We start from the raw sequence: 24332 nt of genomic DNA, 5'->3' as shown, positions 1-24332 counted from the left end.
GTGCTCTGCTGGCTGGGAAGGGAAATGCAGGAATGTAACAGCATGACTTCCTGTGTAGTTCAACATGGTTTCTGAGAAGGATAAAAGAAGATGGTTGTTCCTCCTTGATGTTGGCGTTGTAATGACTGTTGTCTGCGAGCTGATTTCATGTGATGTATGAGTCAGATTCCACTGTGTGTGCTTGGTGGGGTGGGTGGGGGCTTTAATCACCACTTTCGTCTCTGCTGCTCGCTGTGAGTTTCCCCTTGGAGACGGTTTTTGAGAATGATTCTCACAATGTCAAGTTTCATTGTGTTGACACTCAGTGCGGATGAAACAACAGGAGGATGGTGTGACCCTGTGATGAAAGCTGCATTTGACCAACTTTTGGTGGAATGTGTGCAGAAATTGGGTGGAGGAAAACACTGGAACACAAAACAGAGATGTGCTGAGGTCTGATCCATGCAGAAGGGGTGTGTTTCAGCGGGGACTATCTCCATGACCCTGAGAGTCTTTTGTGGTCATCTCTACAGATAGCCATGTTATATGAGCTACTTTGAAGCAGACAACACACTCCTCGAGTCACTGGGACACCTGACCTGATGGGGGGGGGGGGGGGGGGGGGTACTGGAACAAGTTGTAAAAATCCCATCACTCACAACAACTATGTGGTATAGAGCAACACAATCCCATATCATAGATTGTACAAGAACATTCTAACGAGCTCCCAGTCAGTGTTAGTACTGCGTACTCTTTCCCAATTAAAAAGTCTGCAGTATTCAAGAGTCAGTCTGCACACATTATAATAACTATTTCAAATGTAAACTCTCTGTCACGTTGCTAAAATCATATTCCCCTTGAAGGGAAACGTTGTGCTTGCCAATGGTCGAAAGCTAGATACATTTGTTGTGGGATTGCTATCAGCAATCAGTGGATTCGTTATTTATAATTTTCATAAGATTTGTATTCTTTTATTTTTGCATTGAGTTGATTAAGTTAGTTACATGGAGGAAGGCACCGTTTCAATGGGATGTTGGACTTTGCAGCAAGCAGGAGGCTGCATAGAAATGAGGAAGACTTCAAATGTTTGCCTCGTCACAGAACTGGGTAGTAGTCAAAAGGGTCCACATTCTTAGAAGTGAGGGCTGCTCCGTTTAAAGTAGGAAGGATGTCATCATGTCACCTGAGAAAACCAGGCTTTTCCCAGAAACATTTGTAGTTGTTGAAGCAGCCCACATCACTTTACTGCAAAAGCAACACACTTGAAGCTAGCAACAACCAAATGCCGTGTCTTCTAGGAAATTCTCCTTTCTAGCTGTGGATAGCATCCTGCTAAAATGTTTCAGTCTTTGTCCCAGCTCTGGTTTTATTGCCAGCCTGACAGCGTACAGGATCTCATGTGATGCCGTGTTCTTAGTGGTAGAGGTGAGGTTTCGTCAGTGTTCAGGGACAGCAGCCAATGATCTTTCTGTCGTAGTTAACGAGTCTCTGGAGAGATTTTCCCTGTGCCTCTGAGCATCCGTATGGAAAAAAACAAGACATGTGCCGGATGTCAGGGTGCTAAGCGTGGAGCTCCTGTAGATGGACATCAGCAGACTCTGTTGAGCCTTAATCACATGCACCCCAGCACAGGTTGACCCGGGGAGGGTGCTGTCGTTTTTTGGTTTGTCTGGGCCCGTGGAGGGTCGTAGAGACGAGCGGCTGCATCTTATGGCGGCGTGCAGGTGTGTCTTGAAGTTCCCTTAACCCTTGTGCTATCTTGTGGAAGACTCCCACTCCCAACGTTAACATGCCTTGGAGGCACATTCGATGGGAGTGGGGTCATCTGGACCCCACAAGATAGCACAAGGGTTATAACTTGCTCGGTCTCACTTGTGGACTCAGCACTCATGGACCACTTGCATCTCGCAGGATTTAGGGGGTCACTTATTCTTACATGTCTCATGTGTTCATTACAGCCTGTCAGTCGTAGGATGCCTGTAGAAAACAAAACGCACGAACATCGCCTCTCTTCGGTTTCACTAAATGGTCTACAACCTTGATCCTTCTTGCGCGCCCCGTACTGGTTTGACCATTTTTCACCTGCAGACGGCCCATATCCCCCGTGAGGACAGTCTCTAAGGCTTAAGATGAGTTTCTGGACCTACTATTAACAAATACAGTCTTTGAAGGGAAACTCAGGGGTTTATACACAGCAGGTACCAGGTACTCAGATATTCATGATCTGTTCCCAGAAAATCTTATACATTTCTGATGTCACTGATTTTTACTCAAAAAGCTTTTGCTATTTGAGCGTAGATGTGAACACAAAGATGCAAGTACACACAGTCACACAAAATCTATTGGATTACAAATCAACAATTACGCACACACAAATCCAGTGAGACTATCTGTCCTCGTCTTATGAACATGTCGGGGCTCTGCAGCAAATGATAAGGCTCTGACTTTGTGTAGTTTGTGGTGGTTTGTTTGCCTCTGGATTGGTGAATCGGTTTTTACTGGATCATTACCCCCACCCCAGTGTGATCGCAGCAAATATTGACTCATTTAAATATTGACTGGATTTTATTTCTTTTGTCCAGCATCAAAAGGCTGGTAACTAAATCCTGCACCAATAAAGATGAAACAGCCAGGTTTTTAGCTGCAGCTGTTGTGAGAAATGGTGCTCCTGCAGAGATTAAAAGCAAGCAGAGACTCTTTAGGTTCAATTTGCTCTTAGATTTGGAGCCTCTTTGATCAATCTCATTTCGTCCCAAGCAGAGGCTTTGGAGTTTAAGAGTTCACAGAATTAACAATGTTCCTGTATTTCAGTTAAATGAAAATAAAACTAAAGTTGAACAAAACAGACAACATCCAGCTATCTTCTTCGTTTTTGCTGCAGCAGGTCCTACCATCACACCGTCTATGCAGGAAACATTTTTTAGCTGTGGCACTGCAGAATGAAGGGTCCACTATCCTGTCATCTGCTGTTATCAACAGTTTGTCTCTGAACTTTCTTGTGCTGATGGTTCTGCTTTCTAGAGTCCAGGCACATCATTTGTCTGCAGGATGTGTGTGAGATGACTGCAGAGTTTGTGTTTTTACTCATATAACGTTTGAATGAGTAATCACTATCAACATCCACTTTTATAACTCATCCTAAACAGATTTCTGTTTGCTTGATTGTAATCCAGCTGGAACTGGCCCCGTTTTTCCTCTTCTGCCTTTTTTTGTTTGATCTTTTGGTAAAGTGTTGGTTCTGTCTGGGTTGTGTCTCTGGGATTTGGGCTGCATCCCCTGCTGTATTTAGAAAGGGTTCTAATATTAAAGTTGGCAATGACATAGAGACAAGTTATTATAAGAGACAGTTTATTTTAAATTATTACTTCAATTTTTTTTTTAAAAACCATAGGGGGAAATCAGACTAGTAGATGATAATAACCCCAACAGGTAATGACTGCTTGTTTCGATTCGTTTTAGATTAAGCCATGCTTTGTGCCAAAACACAAGACATAGTTTCTGCAACAAACTCATTCAAAAATTATTTAACTCTTCATAAAGAGTTTCAATTGTTCAGAAAATTAAACATGTAGTTGTAGAGTTTGATAAGTTAGTTCTCTCTAAGCCTTCTGGTACATCGCCTGTCCGTCCTGGGGGAGGATCCCTCCTTCATGCGGACCCCCCTGAGGTTCTTCGTTTTTTCCAGAATCGTTTTTCCTTACAGAGAAGGAGGTTCTAAGGGCAGGGACGTACTGTGGTGCATCTTTGAAGCCGAAGAAGATGAAGGAGAAGACGGCGGCAGCTTTGCGCTGAGATGCAACACTTGAACAGTTGCATGTCAGTGTGAAGCTGTTGGAAGTACATTAACTGGGTTAACGGTGAAAGACTTGCAGTAGTTCCAGGAGCGTGTCATTTCCTGTCGCGACGTGACAGCTCCAGAGTTAAAGGGTTTTAGGAGATTTTTAATGTGGTTCTGCAGAAATTTTTCATCCATAAATCGGAAACGGTCAGAAAAATTGTGTTTTAATTGAATATTTACAGTTTTGGGACTTTTATTGAAGTAATGGGGCACTGAATGTTAGAGGTGTGAAGAGTGAAAAAGGGAAGACGGAGGAGGGACTGAAGCTTCCTGGATGTCCTGCTGCACTCAGGTCCTGCGAGTGTCCCACAGCCAAGTGCAGCACCTCAGTCTGATTATTGCAGAAGGGAAGACATTTCATGCTTGAGCAGCTGAGATGCAGCCATCCTGAATGACAGCAGAGCACAGTGTCCCTCAGAGGAGCAGAAAGATCTTTGTGCGATTGAGCTCCTGCCTGTCAGTCGAGGCGCAGACGCTCTGCAGGGGTTTTCTTTGTTTCAGGAAATGGTCCTGTCACTTTTTGACAGTAATGGTTGTGACACACCATGACACTCCTCTGCCAGCCTGTCAGGCTGTACCTCACAATCGATTATCACAGTATCCCGTTATAGATGGAGATCTGCCTTTGAGTGGACACGGATTTATGCAGAGACATTCGAGGCAGAGCGCTGGAAAATATTTCAGGGCTTGAGCTCGTCTTTGACGATCTATGTGACAGGTAGTCCCAATGCAAAGAGTCTGAACACTACACATTTTTAATAACTCTGAATTAGCCACCTCAAACAGTTTTACAACTCAGGTGGAAGATGAAGAGAGTGACCAACAAGAAATGGGAGAAAAGCTGCACGGAGACCTGCAGAGCTGCTGGTTCCACTTGAGTGACTGATTTAATCCTATTTGACATTTCTACTGAAAATTCTCAGAGGGAACTTGAAAGCTTGGTTAATTACACCAAGCAGGACATTTTATTCGTAAAACTGCTTTGGTACTCATGTTTTTAAACTTCTAATCCACTAAAAACACAAATCAATCCACAGGAAGTAAATGACATCTATTTTTAAAGCACTTTTACCTTCTTAGGAGACCCAAAGCGCTTTACAGTCACAGTGCCGTTCACTGGTGCCAACCTGAAGTAATGTGCGGCTCAGTTCATTCTTGCTTAGGGACACTTTGACGTGGTTGGGCAAGGAAGGAACTGAACCCGCCATGTTCCACTCAGAGGTTGATCACTCTCCCCCTGCACCACGGCCACCCTGGTGGCCCTGGTCAGCTGGTCAGGTCCGTTTCAGGAAAAATAAAGTTGCTGGACGACACAGAGATGATGCATTGTGGAACTGAACACTGTAGAGTGTGCAGAATCAGGATCACCACAGAGCCACATAAAGCTGACTGTCATCTGCATAACTGTGAAATAAAACACATTTACTGATGGAGCATACACAGATTGAACTCCCTCTTGGCTCTTCGTTCTTCCTGTTATTCATCCTTTTCTCCACTCCAGCTTCCTGCTCTGCAGTTGCATTCAGAGTCTGTCTTTCTTATATTTTTGTCTTTGCCTACCTGGCAGTGAAATACTTGTCTGTCCATTAACAGCTCTGTTTGTCTGTCCAGCGTCTCTGCATGTCAGATGTACAGTTGGGTTGCTTTGATCTTCTTCTCTCATTTTGAGTGCCCAGTGTGGCTCATTAGTATTTCTTTTCATGCTTTTTTTTTCTCTTATGTCCTTTAGAAGTCTTTGATACTGAAATCTGTTCAGAGCAGCTCTAAAGCCTTTATGTATAATTCTGAATTCTGAAGGAGTTCATCCAGTTGGCCTGAGAAACCACATTCAAACATGCTGAAAGTCTGCAGAGAATTTAGTTTCTCTAAAGCTAATCTGGGGATGTGTGGAGGGCACCTGTACATACCTGTTCATGTTTCCATCCACTCGGCTGGGATTTGTATTTCCAATCACAATTCCTTCTTCCCACAATAACGTGTACAATAGAGCCACGTTTAAAACAAATTAAAGATAGTTTTAGGCTTAATTTTAGAGGAAGAGTGCTGCTTACTGACACACAACTGTGAAAAAAAATATGAAAAAAACAAGTCATTGTCACACAAGACATAGTCAAAGTTCATAGTATCTAACTTATGCACATACATGATGGTTCAAATTAAACATGACCATAAAATTCAAATTCATCAGTTATTTTGCTTTGCAGCGTTCAGATTTTTCAAACTTTCTTTCTTCTAAAGTTCACAGTTCCACACAAAAAAACAGGTTTCAAAAAGTCTAGAGTAGCATGTCCAACAGGGTCAGTATAGTTGACATGTCAATGTGAAGAAAGGTTGTGTTGATGCCTTTTCACAGCCAGTTGTTGGGAGCTTGAAATCCCTCTGAGGAATTCAGGCTGAAGGTCCAGGAGCTTTCATCCAACACTGGAAACCTGGCCTTCACGAAACAGAACCAACAACTGATGATACTGTCTTTGGAATAGAAAGTCATCAATGAAAATTCATTGAATTTCTACATTGAATTTGTTCAGGATTCACGATAAGTAACTGCATATCATAGGTGGATGCGGCCGGACGGCTCAGTTGGCTGTGTGCAGGACTGCCACATGGGAAACCAGGGTTTGCTTCTCAGGAGGCGTGATGTGCTTAATCCAATGTGGGTCCTTGGTCAAGACCCCCCACACTACTACCTAACTATAAGGCCACAATGGATGGATGTTGAAAAAATGGGGAGGAATATTAACTTTTTCTAAAGAGGAGCAGAATGGGGGACAGTTGCAAGCTGTGTAATATTTGTAACTGTGACTTTAGTGTCTCACACTGGAGAAGGAACGCTGTCAGTCAGCATTATAATTCCACTAAGCAACAACACAGGCCAGAGGTACAAAAACAGACACGGGTGATGTCAGGATTTGTGACTAAAAATACCTCAGAGGTAGAGTTGATCATAACTGTGGGGGTTAACATGGCTATTCTGTGTGTAAAAAAACAACTTTGCTCTCACCTTTTGTGACTATTTAAATGAGTGTGTGTGTGGCCGAGATGTTCCTAGACTCCAGAAACAACATGAAAACATGAGCTAAGAATGTGAATGATTAACTCTAAGACAAGAAACGTGAACCCTAACAAAACGTGTAATTTGTTTGAGTGTAAATAAAATGTATAGTCTTAAAATTTATTAAAGGGTTCATTCTTTTGTAACGTTTTTGTTTTGGTTATGTCGTCACATAGCTCATAGCATTTCAATCAACAAACAGGCCTTTTGGATTCTCAAAAAGGAAGTCACAGGATTGCTGCAAGTTTAACATCCAACACTGTACAAGTTATGTCAACTAATGCTACTTATGTACAGCATAATATAATGAAATAAAGATTCAGCAGAGGTTTTAGCAGTCAGTGTCAACAGGTTTTAATATTATACCAAATAAATTTCAGTGCTTAACCCTATCAGTGTACAAATGTTTGTAATACACCAGTAGAGTCAGTACACCAGCAGAGAGTCAGTACACAAGTAGAGTCAGTACACCAGCAGAGAGTCAGTACACAAGTAGAGTCAGTACACCAGGAGAGTCAGTACACCAGCAGAGTCAATACACCAGCAGAGTCAGTACACCAGCAGAGTCAGTACACCAGCAGAGAGTCAGTACACCAGCAGAGTCAGTAGACCAGTAGAGTCAGTACACCAGTAGAGTCAGTACCCCAGCAGAGTCAGTACACCAGCAGAGTCAGTACACCAGCAGAGTCAGCACACCAGCAGAGAGTCAGTACACCAGCAGAGTCAGTAGACCAGTAGAGTCAGTACACCAGTAGAGTCAGTACACCAGCAGAGTCAGTACCCCAGCAGAGTCAGTACACCAGCAGAGAGTCAGTACACCAGCAGAGTCAGTACACCAGCAGAGTCAGTACACCAGTAGAGTCAGTACACCAGCAGAGTCAGTACCCCAGCAGAGTCAGTACACCAGCAGAGTCAGTACCCCAGTAGAGTCAGTACACCAGCAGAGTCAGAAGACCAGTGGAGTCAGTTCACCAGTGGAGTCAGTTCACCAGTAGAGTCAGTACACCAGTAGAGTCAGTAGACCAGTAGAGTCAGTACACCAGTAGAGTCAGTACACCGCCAGAGTCAGTACACCAGCAGAGTCAGTACACCAGCAGAGTCAGTACACCAGCAGAGTCAGTAGACCAGCAGAGTCAGTAGACCAGCAGAGTCAGTACACAAGTAGAGTCAGTAGACCAGTAGAGTCAGTACACCAGTAGAGTCAGTACACCAGCACAGTCAGTACACCAGTAGAGTCAGTACACCAGTAGAGTCAGTACACCAGTAGAGTCAGTACACCAGTAGAGTCAGTACACCAGCAGAGTCAGTACACCACAACAAAACTAACTCTCAACCCTTCTTTCTTTGAATTCACTCTATGTACACAGCCCACTCAGCCATCAGTGTTGGTGAATTGGACTGTGACTGTAAATCACCTTATGACTTAAAGTGACGTGGAAAACAGATATTGAAGAACAGGGGTTACTCATAGGTACAGCTATGTATGCATGTTGTTAAGAATAAGAGCTACTAAAATGTTTAAAAAGCAACCAATACATTTGAGAAGCAACAAATGCTCCCAGGCAGCCTGACTGGCAATAACTCCCACGGCCGCCCCTTTACACTTGACAAAAGCCTCCACCTGTTGCTCTGCAGGGTACTTCTCCATCTCACTGCGTTCTCCAGCCATGTCTGCGGTTGCTATGTGGGTATTTGGTTGGGATTTGATCTTTGGTCATTGGTTCTGGAGTCTTGTTTCAGGGCCTGTTGCCTTCTCACTTTTTCTGTAGTTCTGTGAATTGTCTCTGCTGTAGCTTTATGACTGAACCGTCCTCAGACAACACGTTGCTCACCTTTCGGTCGCCACAGCTTTCACTGACTCCCACAGGTGGTTTGGCAGAGATTTGTGGCCAGATGCCCTTCCTGACACAGATATCAAAGGACTTTTTGAAGTCTTCTTTTCCTCCATCACTGGGTTTTTCCTTGAGGTCCACCTGCCTGAACCCAGCCAGAACTAAGAGGAACTTCAGGTCTTGGTTCTGCTTTGCAGGTGAGTCTTCAGCCCTTCATTGACAGTTTAGCTTGGAGCGTTCTCGCTGTGTTTAATGGGCTGACGGGCAGAAGCTGGCTGCAGTTTGAGGCGAGCTCTGTGCTTCTTACCAACTGCTGTCATCGTTAACACTTAGTCATTTCAGAGACACAGAAACTATTCCAGCTACAGCTGTCCTCAGCAGGGGGGCAGCATGCTCGTGAATTCTTGGTTCAGCTCTGTCTTTGTGCTTCGTGTTGTTTTGAGAGTTTCAGTGCTGCTTTGGAAGGGTTTTGGTTTAGACCTTAGTTTTCAGTGACTCTCTTTGTGAGGCAGATTTGTCTTTTCTTTCTCCTGTTCAGAAGCTGAACAAACAAAACCGAGAACCTCTTGTGTTGGACAGATTTCAGTTGAAACAGTTGAGTTCTGTTTTCCAGTGTTCCATCGCTGGATCTCAGTTTATCTTTCAAGGTGTCACTTTTGCAGGCTTTTTGTTTTACAGTGTGCTGTGTCCTCTGTCCGGATTGGCTGTTGGCCTTGTCATTTAGTCTCCTCTGCACAGATACGTTCGGCTTTGATCGCCATCAGATCTTTGCTTTCATTCTATAATCCTGCACTTCCTTTTCTCTGAAGTGTGTAGTGTTTTACAGCCTTAAAACATCTGTGATTCTACTTCATGGATTTGAACTATTGCTGGTTATTTTCAGAATGTAACTCGATAAACGAGGTCAACAACTTTGTTCCACTGAATCCTTCACAGGCAAATTTGTAGAAACCTCTTTCTTTTCAAAACAATATGAATAAATACATTCATATATTTATTTATTAAAATATATGGAATTATATAAATAAACATCTGACTTCTTTTTGTCTATTATATTATTATTGCTTTTGTTTGTTTTGGCTTTTTGGGTGTTCTGGACCAGACAAAAACGAGGGAGAGAAAACATGGGTGGTTGAGAAGGTGAGGTGAGACGGTTCCAGTTTATTTCATAATTTTCTGTGGTTAATTATATCAAAAGCTTTTTTTAGATGGGTAAATAATCCACCTACATGTTTTCATTCATCAGTTGCATTTGTGTGGTTTTCTACGACATTAATAAGGACTGATGATCGGTCTGATCTAAACCCCTATTGACCATCAGAGAGTCTTGTTTTGAACAGAATCCTCCAGTCTGGTCTCTGAGACTGTTTCCTAAAACTTTTGAGAAAAAGAAACTGACCTGTAGTTTGTGAAGTGATGCTTGTTCCCAGTTTTGAACAAAGGTGTAACTTTTGCTATTTTCATTTGATTTGGAAACAACCTGTTTGGAATGATGCGCTTTAAATCGGTGTGTAACGTCTTTTTTTAACGATTTGATTCATATCACCATTTCTGGTTGTTGATCCGATTCATAGTTGATATTTGTTCATGTTGAACGATCTGATCCTCTGACCTAAAGTGGATCCAGATCCTCTGACCTAAAGTGGATCCAGATCCTCTGTCCTAAAGTAGATCCAGATCCTCTGTCCTAAAGTGGATCCAGATCCTCTGACCTAAAGTGGATCCAGATCCTCTGACCTAAAGTGGATCCAGATCCTCTGTCCCAAAGTGGATCCAGATCCTCTGTCCTGAAGTGGATCCAGATCCTCTGACCTAAAGTGGATCCAGATCCTCTGTCCTAAAGTAGATCCAGATCCTCTGTCCTAAAGTGGATCCAGATCCTCTGACCTAAAGTGGATCCAGATCCTCTGACCTAAAGTGGATCCAGATCCTCTGTCCTAAGGTGGATCCATATCCTCTGTCCTGAAGTGGATCCAGATCCTCTGACCTAAAGTGGATCCAGATCCTCTGTCCTAAAGTGGATCCAGATCCTCTTCATCCAAACTTCCAGCAGTGAGACTCAGACAGAAATTCCTGCTACTGAACAGTTTTCCAGATTCTTGGATTTCTTCCAGATCATCAAGTTAATGAAATCTGTGTCCAAACCAACAAGTAAACTAGAATGAATGTCAAATCCATTCACATGTTAGTTTCCTAAAGTTCACCACTGTTGTTTTTTCACATCCAAAGAATCCAAAGGGAACATTCTTAGAACATTCTAGACACTGGATGGTCACATGACTTTATTCACAGTCTGTCCACACATTGGACTGTTGATGACATCACATGTGTGTTGTTGCTGTGATTGGTCGTTTTTGCCTTATAGTCAAATTTCAATTTCAATTTCAATTTTATTTGTATAGCCCAAAATCACAACAACAGTCGTCTCGATCAAATAAATCTACTGTACCTCAATCCAAATGATGTTTTCTCAGATCAATTATAATTGATTTGTTTAATTCTGGACGGGTATTCCTGCTTCCTTATGTTTGCCTAATGTCCCTGAATCTGGAATTTGTTTTTACAATTTATGCCTCAGATTTACAAAAAAGGCATTAAAATGATTTGTAATGTCCTCCATTTGTTACTTTTCCTTTTCTTTATTAAAAAAAATATTTTGAATAAGTTCTTTCTTTTGTACCATTTCTTAGAATAGTGTAGTGTGTTACTGATGGTAGCCTTTGTTACTTTGGTCCCAGCTCTCTGCAGGTCATTCACTAGGTCCCCCGTGGGATTCTGGGATCTTTGCTCACTGTTCTTGTGATCATTCTGACCCCACGGGGTGAGATCTTGGGGGGAGTCCCAGATGGAGGGAGATTCTCAGTGGTCTTGTGTGCCTTCCATTTCCTAATAATTGTGCCCAAAGGTGATTCCTTCAGCTGCTTACCTGTTGCAGATTCAGTTTTTCAACCTGGTGCAGGTCAACAGTCTGGTTTCTGGTGTCCTTAGACAGCTCTTTGGTCTCCATAGTGGAGTTTGGAGTGAGACTGTTTCAGGTGTTGCCAGGTGTCTTTGATACCGATGACGAAGTCAAACTGCTGTCATTTATACAGGTTACAAGTGGGGGACAGAGGATCCTCTAAACCAGGGGTCGGGAACCTATGGCTCGCGAGCCATATATGGCTCTTTTGATGGTCACATGTGGCTCGCAGACAAATCTTTAATTATACTTTTTTTTTTTTCATTAGACCAGTCCTCGGCGCGATGCGATGCCAGAGGCGCGCAATAGTAGCGGTGCTTAGAGAGAGAAATCTGCGCCAGCACTTTCAGTTTACTATTATCTATTATTTCACAGAGTTTGTACCAGCTGAAAACCTGTGAATTGCCGTGGCTAAAACTGCGCGCTCCCGTCTCTGAGAAAGAGCGCGCAGATGCGGAGACGGGATGTGTGAGGAAGAAAGCAGAGGGTGAGGGTGAGGGGTTGTGGGGACCGGCAGCAGGTGAATCGCGCAGGGATTGTAAAAACGTAAAACCCGCTGCCCGTCACTCACTGTGGCGTGTGAGTGTGTGTCTGGCTCCCCGTCTACATGTGAGCAGTCTTTGTCACATCTAAAGAACATTCAGACCTACGATCACGTTTAAAGTCTCAACGCCTGCGTGAAGCAGAAACTCACCACGTATCAACCAGACTAGACAATCAGCAAAACTACCATGAGAAATACTCATCATTTATTAGCAACAGCATAACAATGTTATTGAAAAGAATCCACAGACTTATTGTACTTTAAAAATGTTGAAATTACATCAAATGCACACATTCACTTGTATATTTAGTTTTAAACATTGTCGCGGACTGAGTTTAACTTGTCTGTTAGGCCGCATTAAAAGTTCTGGAGTTCAATGAACGCATCAAGCAGCGATCTGATTGGCTCTCAGTTCTGTCGCTCAGCCTGTTGTTAGGTAATTTGGACCAATGGAGTTCAGCTGTGGGCCAAATAAGGGAAATGGGAGGGCTGCAGCGGGAGCAGGGGAATATAAAGTCTGGAGAATCGCTCTCGTCTCGGCGGGAGAGATTCAGGAGCTGCTGAATTAATTGTACGGCGTTTGTTGTGGTCTGCAGTAACCACAATAAAGAACTTTAAAAGAGGTTAAGTCTCAGTGTGGGAAAGAGACACTACATTATTGTATGGCTCTTTCGAAATTACATTTAAAAATATGTGGCGTTTATGGCTCTCTTGGCCAAAAAGGTTCCTGACCCCTGCTCTAAACCCTGGAACACTTTCGCTATAAAAAGCTACACCATCAATGTTTACCAGATATAATAAACCCAACAGAAAGTACTTGTCATAAAAGATAGATCAAAACACAACAACACATGATCAATTACAGTGGTTTTCTTTTATTATCAGTTGTGGTATGTGTAACAAAATGAAAAAGGAAAAACATAGCAAGTTCCTGAAAACATGCTCAAAAATGACAGAAAAAATTAGGAATTTGACAACAAAGAATTCCTATAAAATAATCAAAGGATTCCAGAAACTTGGTCTTTGGTCCACCCATTCCTGGAACACGTGAGACTTCCCTGAAGGCACAGACTCCTTGACACATGACATTCAAATTCATGTAAATGGTTTTGCTCTGGTGAAAATCACCTGGTGATGGCACTCGAGGGTTAAAGAAGAAGTTACAGGTCTGTGAGAGACAGAAATCTTGCTTTTTTGTGGTAAACAAATACTTGTGTTACTGATGAATTTACCAATTATTCCTTTAAAAGTCCAACAATGTGACTTCCTGGACTCTTCCCGTCATTTCCACTCTTCTAGTTGAAGTGAACTTATAATGAACATGTACAGGCCTCTCTCATCTTTTTAAGTGGGGGAACTTGCACAATTGGTGGCTGACTAAATACTTTTTTGCCCCACTAACATTTTTCTTTTTACTGGGGTTTATTTGGGTGTATTACTTGGTTATTATTTGACGATGAAAAGTGATTTACTGCTGAGAAACAGTCTTTTTTTAAGATCCCCTTTTGAAAAAGTGATCAGCTCTGATTTTGCGTGCAGAAAGCCTGGTAACAAACAACGGCATTAAACATGAGGAGTCTGGAAAAAAAATGTCAGTAAAACTATTTATTGTTAGCTGAGCAGCAGTTTCTCTCTCCTTTGTGTTAAGCATGACTCAGGAATGAAATGAAGAGGCTTCCAGGTGAAATAATGAGAATGAAACCATTTGTACTTGAGGAGGAGGAGGAAGACACTTTGGAGTTCTTCATGGTAAGCTTTGGGAAAGGAGGGAGAGAACCTGGAATGTAATGATGAGTCTGAGGGGTTTTAGCCTGAATCTGCCGAAAAGAAATGATGAGATAAGTGAGGCAACTGATCCAACGGGAGAGGTGTGGTTGAAGATGGGAGCGGCACAGGAAATGGCCTTGGCTGGGCTGTTGTTGGAGGACAGAAACGGGGGGGGGGGGGGGGGGGGGGGAAGGACAGATTGAGTTGTGGTCAACGTGGCAGCAACGTGCATGAGCTTGAGCTGAATTGTGGTCAGTGGCAACGGAACTTAAGTGGATCAGGAAAGTAATATTGAAACAAATAGGAAACACCACCACAGTGTGACACTGATGGATCCTTTCGAGGCTTTATTTGGTGAAGGTGATGACGGTGATGTCACTGGAGGACGACACAGGACAGTCACGGGGAAACCAGATAAGCTGTGCCACTAAATCTGTTCACGTTCCAGTGGCAACAGTCAAAGTTTTTTTTTTAAATGTGGAGAGGTTCAGGGTTCATGGACAGAGACAAAAAGAGCAGTAAGAGTCCAAAGATCCCCACCAAGGCATTGTTGTGAGTGATCGTGCTGCAGCCCCACCCTGCTAATTGGTAATTCACATCAGCTGTGGCTCCTTCTACAGAGACTTCTCTGACAGAGTGTACTGAGCCACAGCCCTTACATCCACCTTAGTGTCCGTTTGGATTGGTTTTACCCCGTTCTTCTGCCCTGGCTTGAGTTACTTTTGCCCTGTGTGTGGACCTGGTTTATTGTACTTGGATATAGCATCTGAATTGGATTCCCTGTAGGTGGCTGTCCCTGACCTGTTGTGGATCATCCATTTTGTGGCTCATCTCCTCTGCCTGGACCCTGCCTCTGCTCAGTGCTGACTCTGGTTTTAATGAAACCAAAATCAAAAAACCTGCGTCATTTTCTAGGACGTAGTTTCTACAGCAGATCGTCTTGATCATGTCTACATGCATTAAGTTGCTGCCATATGATTGGCTGGTTAGAAATATTCGTTAACGAGCCTAAAAAAGTGGCCAGAGAATGTATGTCCTCCATCATGAGCAAAAAACCACGAGAAGAGTTAAAAACACAGTTTTCGTTGGTGTGGGTCTTCAACATAGAAGTAGAGCTTGCTAGAAACAGATTTTGAAGCAATACTTTTACTTTTTAAAAGCTTTATTTGGAGGAGCTCAGTGACAGACACAGCGATACATTAGAAAACGAGAATAGAAATCCCTCTGTCCATCAGAAGTCAGTGGTCCATGCTGGCTGTCAGCCTAAAACCCATTTCTGCCACCAAAGAAACTGTTGTTACAAGTCTGGAAAACAGCAACCATGAATCTTGTCCCTCCCAGACAGACAGGGACTGGAGCCGCCTGGAGCATGCTGCTGCTCTCTCTTCCTTAATGGCTTTCAAATAAAGGCAGAGGCTGAGCAGCGGGGTCTGGGTGCCTTTAACCGCTTTATTTCACTGCTTTTTCTGAAACCTGGAAAACCGAGACCCAGCAGCTCCTCTGTGTTCTCCATTATCATGCTGAGACACGGCAAAAGACCAGACGGAGTTGACAATGTTAGCATCATACATGCAGTACAGAGTCTGTGTGCAGAAGTCTGTGTAAAAAGAGAAGTTCATTTGTGCAATAATATCCCCCAAATTCAACCTTTTTCTGTCCTTTCACCTGCACACTGTTACTAAACCTCTGAAATTTAATATATTTGATTCATTTTTGTGCTTAATTGGACATGCACCTTCAAACCTGCATATGACAAAGAAATAAAGCTTCATTCAGTAAAATACTGTTACCGCTGGAGGAGAGAACACACAGGCAGAAATGATTCCAAACAACATCAAATACTGTAAAATGACAATTAAAATAGAACAGATACTAATAATTTTCCTTCATAAATGTAAGAATGCTCGATTCAAACTCATTGCAAATGAAAAAGTCAAACTTTTCTTGGACATTTTCATGTGACTTTTGGGGTTTTTAACAGAAGTTTTTAGACTTTCCAGAAATGAAAGAAGCATGAAAACGATCCCCACGTTCACGTCTACCTGGTCTGTTGGTTTCTGGGTGAAGTTCAGGTGCAGGAGCTCCTCAGAGAGCCTCAAAGATTCTCGGCTCCACATGCAATTACTGCCAGCAGAAGGAAGGTGAACCTCCACAGGGGGGGCTTTGCATGACGAGGCGGACAGCTTTATCTTCTCTGAGCAGATCAGCTGTCTGCAGGCTGCAAAGGTCAGGTTTCACTCTGCTTCAGTTGACCTTTCTTTGAACATTCACTGACTCAGCTTTAAGCCTCCTGATCTCAACAAACCTCACCACAGCCAGTGCCCCCCCCCAGAAGACACCAGGGTATTTGGACCTGTAATAAATACATCATTGCTCCAAGCAAGATATCAGACATCGGTTGAACTGAGAAAGGAGGACAACAAAGTTTCCCGGTAACAGAACAGCCATGAAGAGGACGGGGCAAATAGTGGCGGCGCTCAGTTTCGTGGTTCAGACGTGGTACCTACCTTCAGAGCCACTGACCCCATGTGGCTGGGATGTTTTTTTTCCGTCTTTCTTGCATCGTCTCAGTCTATGATGTGTTTATTTCACAGGGGTTGCATTTGGCTGGTTTGACATTTTGTTGCTTCCACCTTCCAGATCTTCTGCGTCTTCCTGTTGTTATTTTTGTGTTTCTGTTTTGTGACGCATGCATCTTGTTTGTGAGACTTGAGCTACATTGTAATCACATTGAAGGAAAACAATCAAAGCGGTACAAAAAGCCCTCAAAGCAAAGGAAAGGGACCTAATAGACACTAACAAAGTGAAGGACCTAAACACACAACCCCCCCCTCCCCCCGTGGCTTTAAAAACCCTGTAAGGATTCTTCTTCTTTCTTTTTTTTTCTCAGAGTTTTGACCCAAATCTGACCCCTGAACATGCACCAAAACTCACCAAATGTTGTAGAAACATCCAGTGACAGGTAATTTATTTATAAGTAATAGACTCCGCCCCCCTAGTGATGACATCACAACAGGGCTTCACGTCATGTTAAAAAATGTCTCTGGGAGGCTTCTGACCTTTTTTTTTCAGATTTGACCAGCCAAACATCTGTAACCATGTCAGGCACATTCAAACAAAACTTAAAGATCATCATAGAGAGGACCTTTGACCCATGGATTTCCCGCCATTTGGCGGCGACATGTGAAAACGCCAAATTTTTGACGGCATAATAAACAACCTAAACATTTACCCAGAGTCCCTAAAAAGTAAACACAGCCTCTGTGGAAGAGACGACACAAAACTGGATGCTTGACCTTAGACCCTATTGAAGTGGTGCCGTTGTGTGACATCACCAAGACGCCGCGGAGAATTTGGCTTATCGGAGCGGAATCTCTTTAGGGCCACTTGGACGCTTTGTGCCAAAACTTAGATGTACATAGAGTAATGATTAAGGAGGGGCCCCCAGCCTATTTTGACATGTCAACCCTTTTTAACTATATTTTAAAGAAAAATCAGACATACATAAAGTTGACTTTATTTATCCCACAATGGGGGAATTCTTCCCCACATTTGACCCATCGCCTGGGGGAGCGGTGAGCTGCAGACGAGCCGCGCTCGGGAGACAACCGCTGGCTGGGTAGAGCGGGGATCGAACCGCCAACCCTTCGGTTATTGGACGACCTGCTCTACCGCCTGAGCCGTCTATCATCATCATGACCTTTGACCTACATATTAGGTTATTATTCTTTTCTTGTTGGATAGAGAGATTTTAAAATGGTTAAAAACCAGAGAAATAATAATAATAATGAATATAAAGAAGATTTGGTCTTTTTGCTGAGGCCATACTTCTCTCCTTTTTCACTGTTTGTCTTATTTGTGTTATGATAAAATATAGCACAATATATTGCTAGAGCTGTGTGTTTATTGGCACCAGTTGTTTAGTAAAAGTAACAGCTTTTATTTTAATAACCATGGTTCAGAGGTAGAGCGGTCGACCTCTGATGGGAGGACAGCAGGTTCCGTTCCCGCCCATGCGTTGAAGTGTCACTGAGCCCCACGTTGCCTCTGGTGGAAGGTCGGCGCCACTGTTGATCAGCGGAGCCGCCATCGGTGTGTGAACACGACTGTGACTGTAAAGCGCTTTGGGTGCTGAATAAGTATTCACCAAATATTTTACATGAAACTGAAACTCCAAAATGTATTTTTGGAAAATGTTTGTCCCATCTTCTATTTGTTAAAATAAAGTGAATGGGAGCACTTTAATTTAGATTGCTCCATATTTAGGTTTACAGTTCATCTGAGTGAGGAAACTTACACGCTTCAAGCTAGTACTATATCTTCCTATCACAGTTATTTTATTATGCAACATGATACACATTAAAGACATTGACTGCAATAAAAAAGGACATTCTGAAGACTGAACTTCCAGATGTCCCCCTCTGTCCTTCTTCGTTTACACGGTCTGAGTCTTCCTCATGGACCTCAGAAGAGAGAGGACGATGCTGGAATGGGCTGAGCTCAGGAGGAAGCAGATCCTCTCGTCTCTTCCAGGCTTGTGCAGGAGGATGTGACAGACAGAGGATGTGACAACAGTGTCAAATACACCCACCAAGCTAAGCTATCACACTCCTCAGATGATACACTCCTGTTTGTTTATCCAAAAACCTTTTTATTCTGTTCTGTGCAGAAAGTCATTCTTTTGTCTAGCTTTTGTCTAGTGGATCTAGCTGCTGCAAACATTTATCTTTATCTTTCCCGCCTTAAAAAAAGATCTAATGAACATCTTCGAGCCACATGGTAGAACGGCTGATATGGAACCATGACCACAAATAGACACCTGCTGTTGAGTCACAGTCTATACATCCTCATGAACACTTGCAGCAGCCCAGTCCATTTGGATGATGGTTTTCTGGAAGGTGTGGCTGCATGTTTCATCGTTGTTGTCAGGCCAAAACGCAGCAGAGATTCCTTATGGGAGGTGGGAATTTAAGAGAAAACAAGAAAAGCTCAACCTATTCATGATAATAAACTAATGATCAGTGGACTGAATAAAAAGGCAAATTAGTTTTCATAATAAAATAAATCCCAACGACACCATTTGTAATGACAGAAGTGGGCAGCAGGTGGTTTGTTTTGCTGCAGATGTTGCAGTTCCAGAGGAAACATTCATTGATGGGAGGGGAAGCCGTCAGTGTGATTGTAATGTTAGAGGATCAATGCTGCGTCAGGGATTTCTCTGCCATCTAAGACGGTCTCTGTCTTCAGGAGGAGCAGTAACACAACATTTGGAACATTACTAAAACACAAATATGCCTTAATATAATTTCCAATTTACTTTATCTCAATACAGAGATGTGCATTGCCTCACAGAGCTCACTGTTCATCCAATGTACCATCATAGATGAAGCACAGCATCACATGGGGAGTCCATGGGGAGCATGCAGCAGCAATCAAACAGCCTGTAACTGTATTCAGTTTCTTTTCTCTTTGCTTAAAGCCCAAAAGCAACTGCAGTGTAAAACTCATCTTTATTGATTAAGCACTTTTTAAACAATTTCATCTCAAAGCTTGAGTGCTTGAGTAGAACCCATCAAAGAAAACACTAAGATATGCACACATGTTTCTGTACATTATCACAGCCACGTATGCTGCTCTCCATGTATGCTTTACCTGCCAGCATCTTCCATCCTGCAGTAATGTGCTGATTGTTTCAGGCGCCTCTTTGCACAGCCTACACCTTGGGTCTTGTCTGGTGTGGTAGATCTACACCTTGGGTCTTGTCTGGTGTGGTAGATCTACACCTCGGGTCTTGTCTGGTGTGGTAGATCTACACCTTGGGTCTTGTCTGGTGTGGTAGATGTACACCTTGGGTCTTGTCTGGTGTGGTAGATCTACACCTTGGGTGTTGTCTGGTTTGGTAGATCTACACCTTGGGTCTTGTCTGGTGTGGTAAATCTACACCTTGGGTCTTGTCTAGTGTGGTAGATCTACACCTTGGGTATTGTCTGGTGTGGTAGATCTACACCTTGGGTCTTGTCTGGTGTGGTAGATCTACACCTTGGGTCTTGTCTGGTAGATCTACACCTTGGGTCTTGTCTGGCGTGGTAGATCTACACCTTGGGTCTTGTCTGGTGTGGTAGATCTACACCTTGGGTCTTGTCTGGTGTGGTAGATGTACACCTTGGGTCTTGTCTGGTGTGGTAGATGTACACCTTGGGTCTTGTCTGGTGTGGTAGATCTACACCTTGGGTCTTGTCTGGTGTGGTAGATGTACACCTTGGGTCTTGTCTGGTGTGGTAGATGTACACCTTGGGTCTTGTCTGGTGTGGTAGATCTACACCTTGGGTCTTGTCTGGTGTGGTAGATGTACACCTTGGGTCTTGTTTGGTGTGGTAGATCTACACCTTGGGTCTTGTCTGGTGTGGTAGATCTACACCTTGGGTCTTGTCTGGTGTGGTAGATCTACACCTTGGGTCTTGTCTGGTGTGGTAGATCTACACCTTGGGTCTTGTCTGGTGTGGTAGATCTACACCTTGGGTCTTGTCTGGTGTGGTAGATCTACACATTGGGTCTTGTCTGGTGTGGTAGATCTACACCTTGGGTCTTGTCTGGTGTGGTAGATGTACACCTTGGGTCTTGTCTGGTGTGGTAGATGTACACCTTGGGTCTTGTCTGGTGTGGTAGATCTACACCTTGGGTCTTGTCTGGTGTGGTAGATGTACACCTTGGGTCTTGTCTGGTGTGGTAGATCTACACCTTGGGTCTTGTCTGGTGTGGTAGATCTACACCTTGGGTCTTGTCTGGTGTGGTAGATCTACACCTTGGGTCTTGTCTGGTGTGGTAGATCTACACCTTGGGTCTTGTCTGGTGTGGTAGATCTACACCTTGGGTCTTGTCTGGTGTGGTAGGTCTTAGCCTCTATGGCTCTGGTGCTTAGGGTTTGTTTCTGAGGTCAAAATGGGAAACACCTCTGAAGGTGGTAGAGAATGAGAGGGCAAAGATCCTGTGGGACTTCCAGATCCAGACTGATAGGATGGTGATGGAGAACCAACCAGACATTGTAGTGGTGGATAAAGAACAGAGGAAAGCCGTTGTGGTGGATGTGGCAGTGCCAAGCGATGGGAACATCAGGAAGAAGGAACATGAGAAACTGGAGAAATACCAGGGACTCAGAGAAGAACTGGAGAAAGCCTGGAAAGTGAAGGTGACAGTGGTGCCTGTGGTAATTGGAGCACTGGGGGCAGTAACCCCCAAGCTGGAGGAGTGGCTACAACAGATACCTGGAAAGACCTCAGACCTCTCAGTCCAGAAAAGAACAGGAACAGCTAAGATACTGCAGGACCCTCAAGCTCCCAGGCCTCTGGTAGAGGACCCAGCTCTGGTCTGATCTCCACTGCAGATGACATTCTCAGATCCTCATGGGGGTGTCCCCCTACCAAGTCCCTAAAAATGTGAGCAGACCTTCACCTGAGGCTCTGTGTTGGACAGATTCTACTGTTACAATAGATGTTCATGGATCTTCAGACAAACAGAGTATATTATAGTAGTATATTTGTATAAACCCCTTTTGTAATTGAGGCTAAGCTTTATTCATAATAATTATATTTGAACGCATTCCTTGTTGGACTGGATGGAAGAAAAGAAGAGGGAAAGAGAGAGAGGGATGTTAGAGATAGGGATAAGGGGTTAGAGTGGGGGAGATGGAGGGGGGGGCAGTCGATCTCATAAGTAAATTTCATGACTTAGTTCACACATCAACAAATAATCTGCACACAACTATGTGGAAGTCTATTCAAACATTCATGATGGAAAAGTCCCCCACCCCAGAACCGGGGGCAGACAGCGCAGCAGCCTGGGTGACCCAGGCCCCCAAGAGCCCCACCGTCAGATAAAAAAAACCCAGGATAACCCAGACCCCCACCACAGAGACAGAGGCCAAGACCCAGCAGCCCCCCAGCCGAGGAGGAGGAGGAGCAGAGAGCTGTAGAGCCAGAGCCCCCGCCAGGCCAGGGACCTGCTCCACCCCAGGGCGCTCCAGGCCTGAGTCTTCCTCATGGACCTCAGAAGAGAGAGGACGATGCTGGAATGGGCTGAGCTCAGGAGGAAGCAGATCCTCTCGTCTCTTCCAGGCTTGTGCAGGAGGATGTGACAGACAGAGGATGTGACAACAGTGTCAAATACACCCACCAAGCTAAGCTATCACACTCCTCAGATGATACACTCCTGTTTGTTTATCCAAAAACCTTTTTATTCTGTTCTGTGCAGAAAGTCATTCTTTTGTCTGACCTAAGTGGATCTAGCTGCTGCAAACATTTATCTTTATCTTTCCCGCCTTAAAAAAAGATCTAATGAACATCTTCGAGCCACATGGTAGAATGGCTGATATGGAACCATGACCACAAATAGACACCTGCTGTTGAGTCACAGTCTATACATCCTCATGAGCCCCCACCTGCCCCCACCCCCAGGCTCAGGCCGGGACAACCCAGGGTCAGCCTGGACTGCACACTAGGCCCGCACAATATACCGCAAATTTATCGTTATCGCGACATCAAGCTGTGCAATATGCATACCGCAAGAGACGGGGAAAATCGCAATAATTGGTTACTTTGACCCATGTGCTATCCTAGGCACTTTAACATTGGGAGTTGGGTCATCTAGACCCACTAGACAGTGCTCTGAACCTTTTTTCTTCAATGATTTGTGAACCTCACTGGTGTCCATGGATTACATGAAATCTTTCCACCTTTATCCACCTTTGTCATGGTAGGGAGAACACGTCAATGGAAGGGTGGGGTCATATAAGATAACACAAGGGTTAAATGTGCTAAAACAAACTCATGGCAGCTTGAAATAATGAATAAATGAAATAAATCCCTTTATGCATTTAACCAATTGGAAGGACTCGTTTACGCTGTTGATCAATCAGATGAGCCCTTTTATGTTTGACGTTTGCCTCCTATGTCGACAAGGGTCATTTGGAGTATAATTTTTATACTGTTGCATTGAAATGGAAATTATGTTTTTGGTTGGTTTGATATTTGTTTATATACCGCAAATTATATCGTTATCGCAATATTAATCACCAATATCGCATATCGCGAGTTTTCCTCATATCGTGCAGCCCTACTGCACACCCATGGAACCTACCCGCCAGCGCTAACAAGGACAAAATGGGGGAAGCGGCAGAAACGGACCGCCCGACAGGGAAGGTGGACGCAGGCGACCAGCAGAGCTTCAGACCGTCCAGAGGTCAGTGAGCCTGAGGACCAGACTGTAGTCGCTGTAACGATGGAAAACTTTGGTATGCCAATAAAAGGGGACCCTCCTCTGGAGATATGGTCCACCCTGCTCAGATGTTGTAGACCCCCTCCCTGGGTGGAACATGTAGACTTTTCAGATCAGTTCAGTTTGAGTTCTCAGTGAGGAGGAACTGAAGAAGTTTTTGTGTTTGGCTTTGATTTAATGATCAGAGATCAGATAAATAGACCATTATTGATAAGAAAAGCAGTGTTGGAGAGTCTGCAAACACCTTGAAGCCGTTTCTGTCTGCTCACAGGTTATCTGCCAGATCCAGTCCTGATTGGTCTGATTGTGTTGTTCCAGCTCTTCATACTGTGCATGGACTGATGGGATGGAGGATGCCGTCCACGTGCCACAGGCGTGTCAGCCAGCACAGATGTGCACAACAGCATTAATGTCTAATAAGTTTAGCAGAGCTCCAATTAGTTTTCTGATCTGTGCTTGCTTTCTCCTGCTTTTGAGAGTTATACTCCTGTTTTTCACCCTAACCCCACTATTTGCTTCAGACTTGCAGATTCCTCGCTTTACGTCTCAGCAGGTGAAGGACAGACAGCATGTTGGTTTCGTGAAAGACCTCTGCAGGCGTTTGCACCACAATTCTGCTGCTGCAACAAAGCAATCCAAGAGTGAACTCAAATTCATTTGATCAATTATTTACACGCGGTTGTTGTGGACGAAGCTTCTGATGTTCTTTGATTGAAGGTCCTTTAATAATCGAACATGATTACTGCTCTCCCTCACATCACGCATTGACTCTCACAGACTCGTCTTCCTTCCCCTCATGCTGCTCCCCGGCATCAGCCTCCTCTGTGTGCAGAGATGCTGGACTTGTTGCTCTGATCTCCATCAGACAGCTGATTCTTCAGGACATATAAGAACAGCATCCTGCAGAGAGTGAGGAGAAAAACAGCCACAGAAAAGCTGGGGATGAAATGAGGGCTGGCTTTTTCATCTTTGCTCCATGAAAATATGATTCCCTTTTTCCACGCTGAAGTATTAAGGATGGTTTGGAGGGAAAAAAACAGCAGAGCTACATGCTTCATGAAGAAATATGCAGCAACAGCAATGGTACCTAG

The 24332-nt window shown here is 43.8% G+C and overlaps 1 protein-coding gene across 2 annotated transcripts in view; it reads left to right on the top strand.

Moving 5' to 3' along the window:
* Window positions 1-24332, top strand: part of kcnh3 (potassium voltage-gated channel, subfamily H (eag-related), member 3) — a 77868-nt gene that overhangs the window by 8952 nt on the left and 44584 nt on the right. Inside the window, exon 1 of one of the 2 annotated variants that reach the window (XM_078939033.1) lies at window positions 22990-23205. The exons of the other annotated variant lie outside the window; for it this stretch is intronic. Coding sequence (XP_078795159.1) covers window positions 23127-23205 — 79 coding nt within the window. The 5' untranslated portion in view covers window positions 22990-23126. Of the gene's footprint in view, window positions 1-22989; window positions 23206-24332 lie in introns of those variants that run through there. 2 annotated transcript variants of the gene reach the window in all.

This window comes from Oryzias latipes, chromosome 21, assembly GCF_053564925.1.
Source record: "Oryzias latipes strain Hd-rR chromosome 21, Olatipes_Hd-rR_3.1".
In the NCBI taxonomy this organism is placed as follows: domain Eukaryota; kingdom Metazoa; phylum Chordata; class Actinopteri; order Beloniformes; family Adrianichthyidae; genus Oryzias; species Oryzias latipes.
This window is presented reverse-complemented; position numbering and strand designations above follow the sequence as displayed.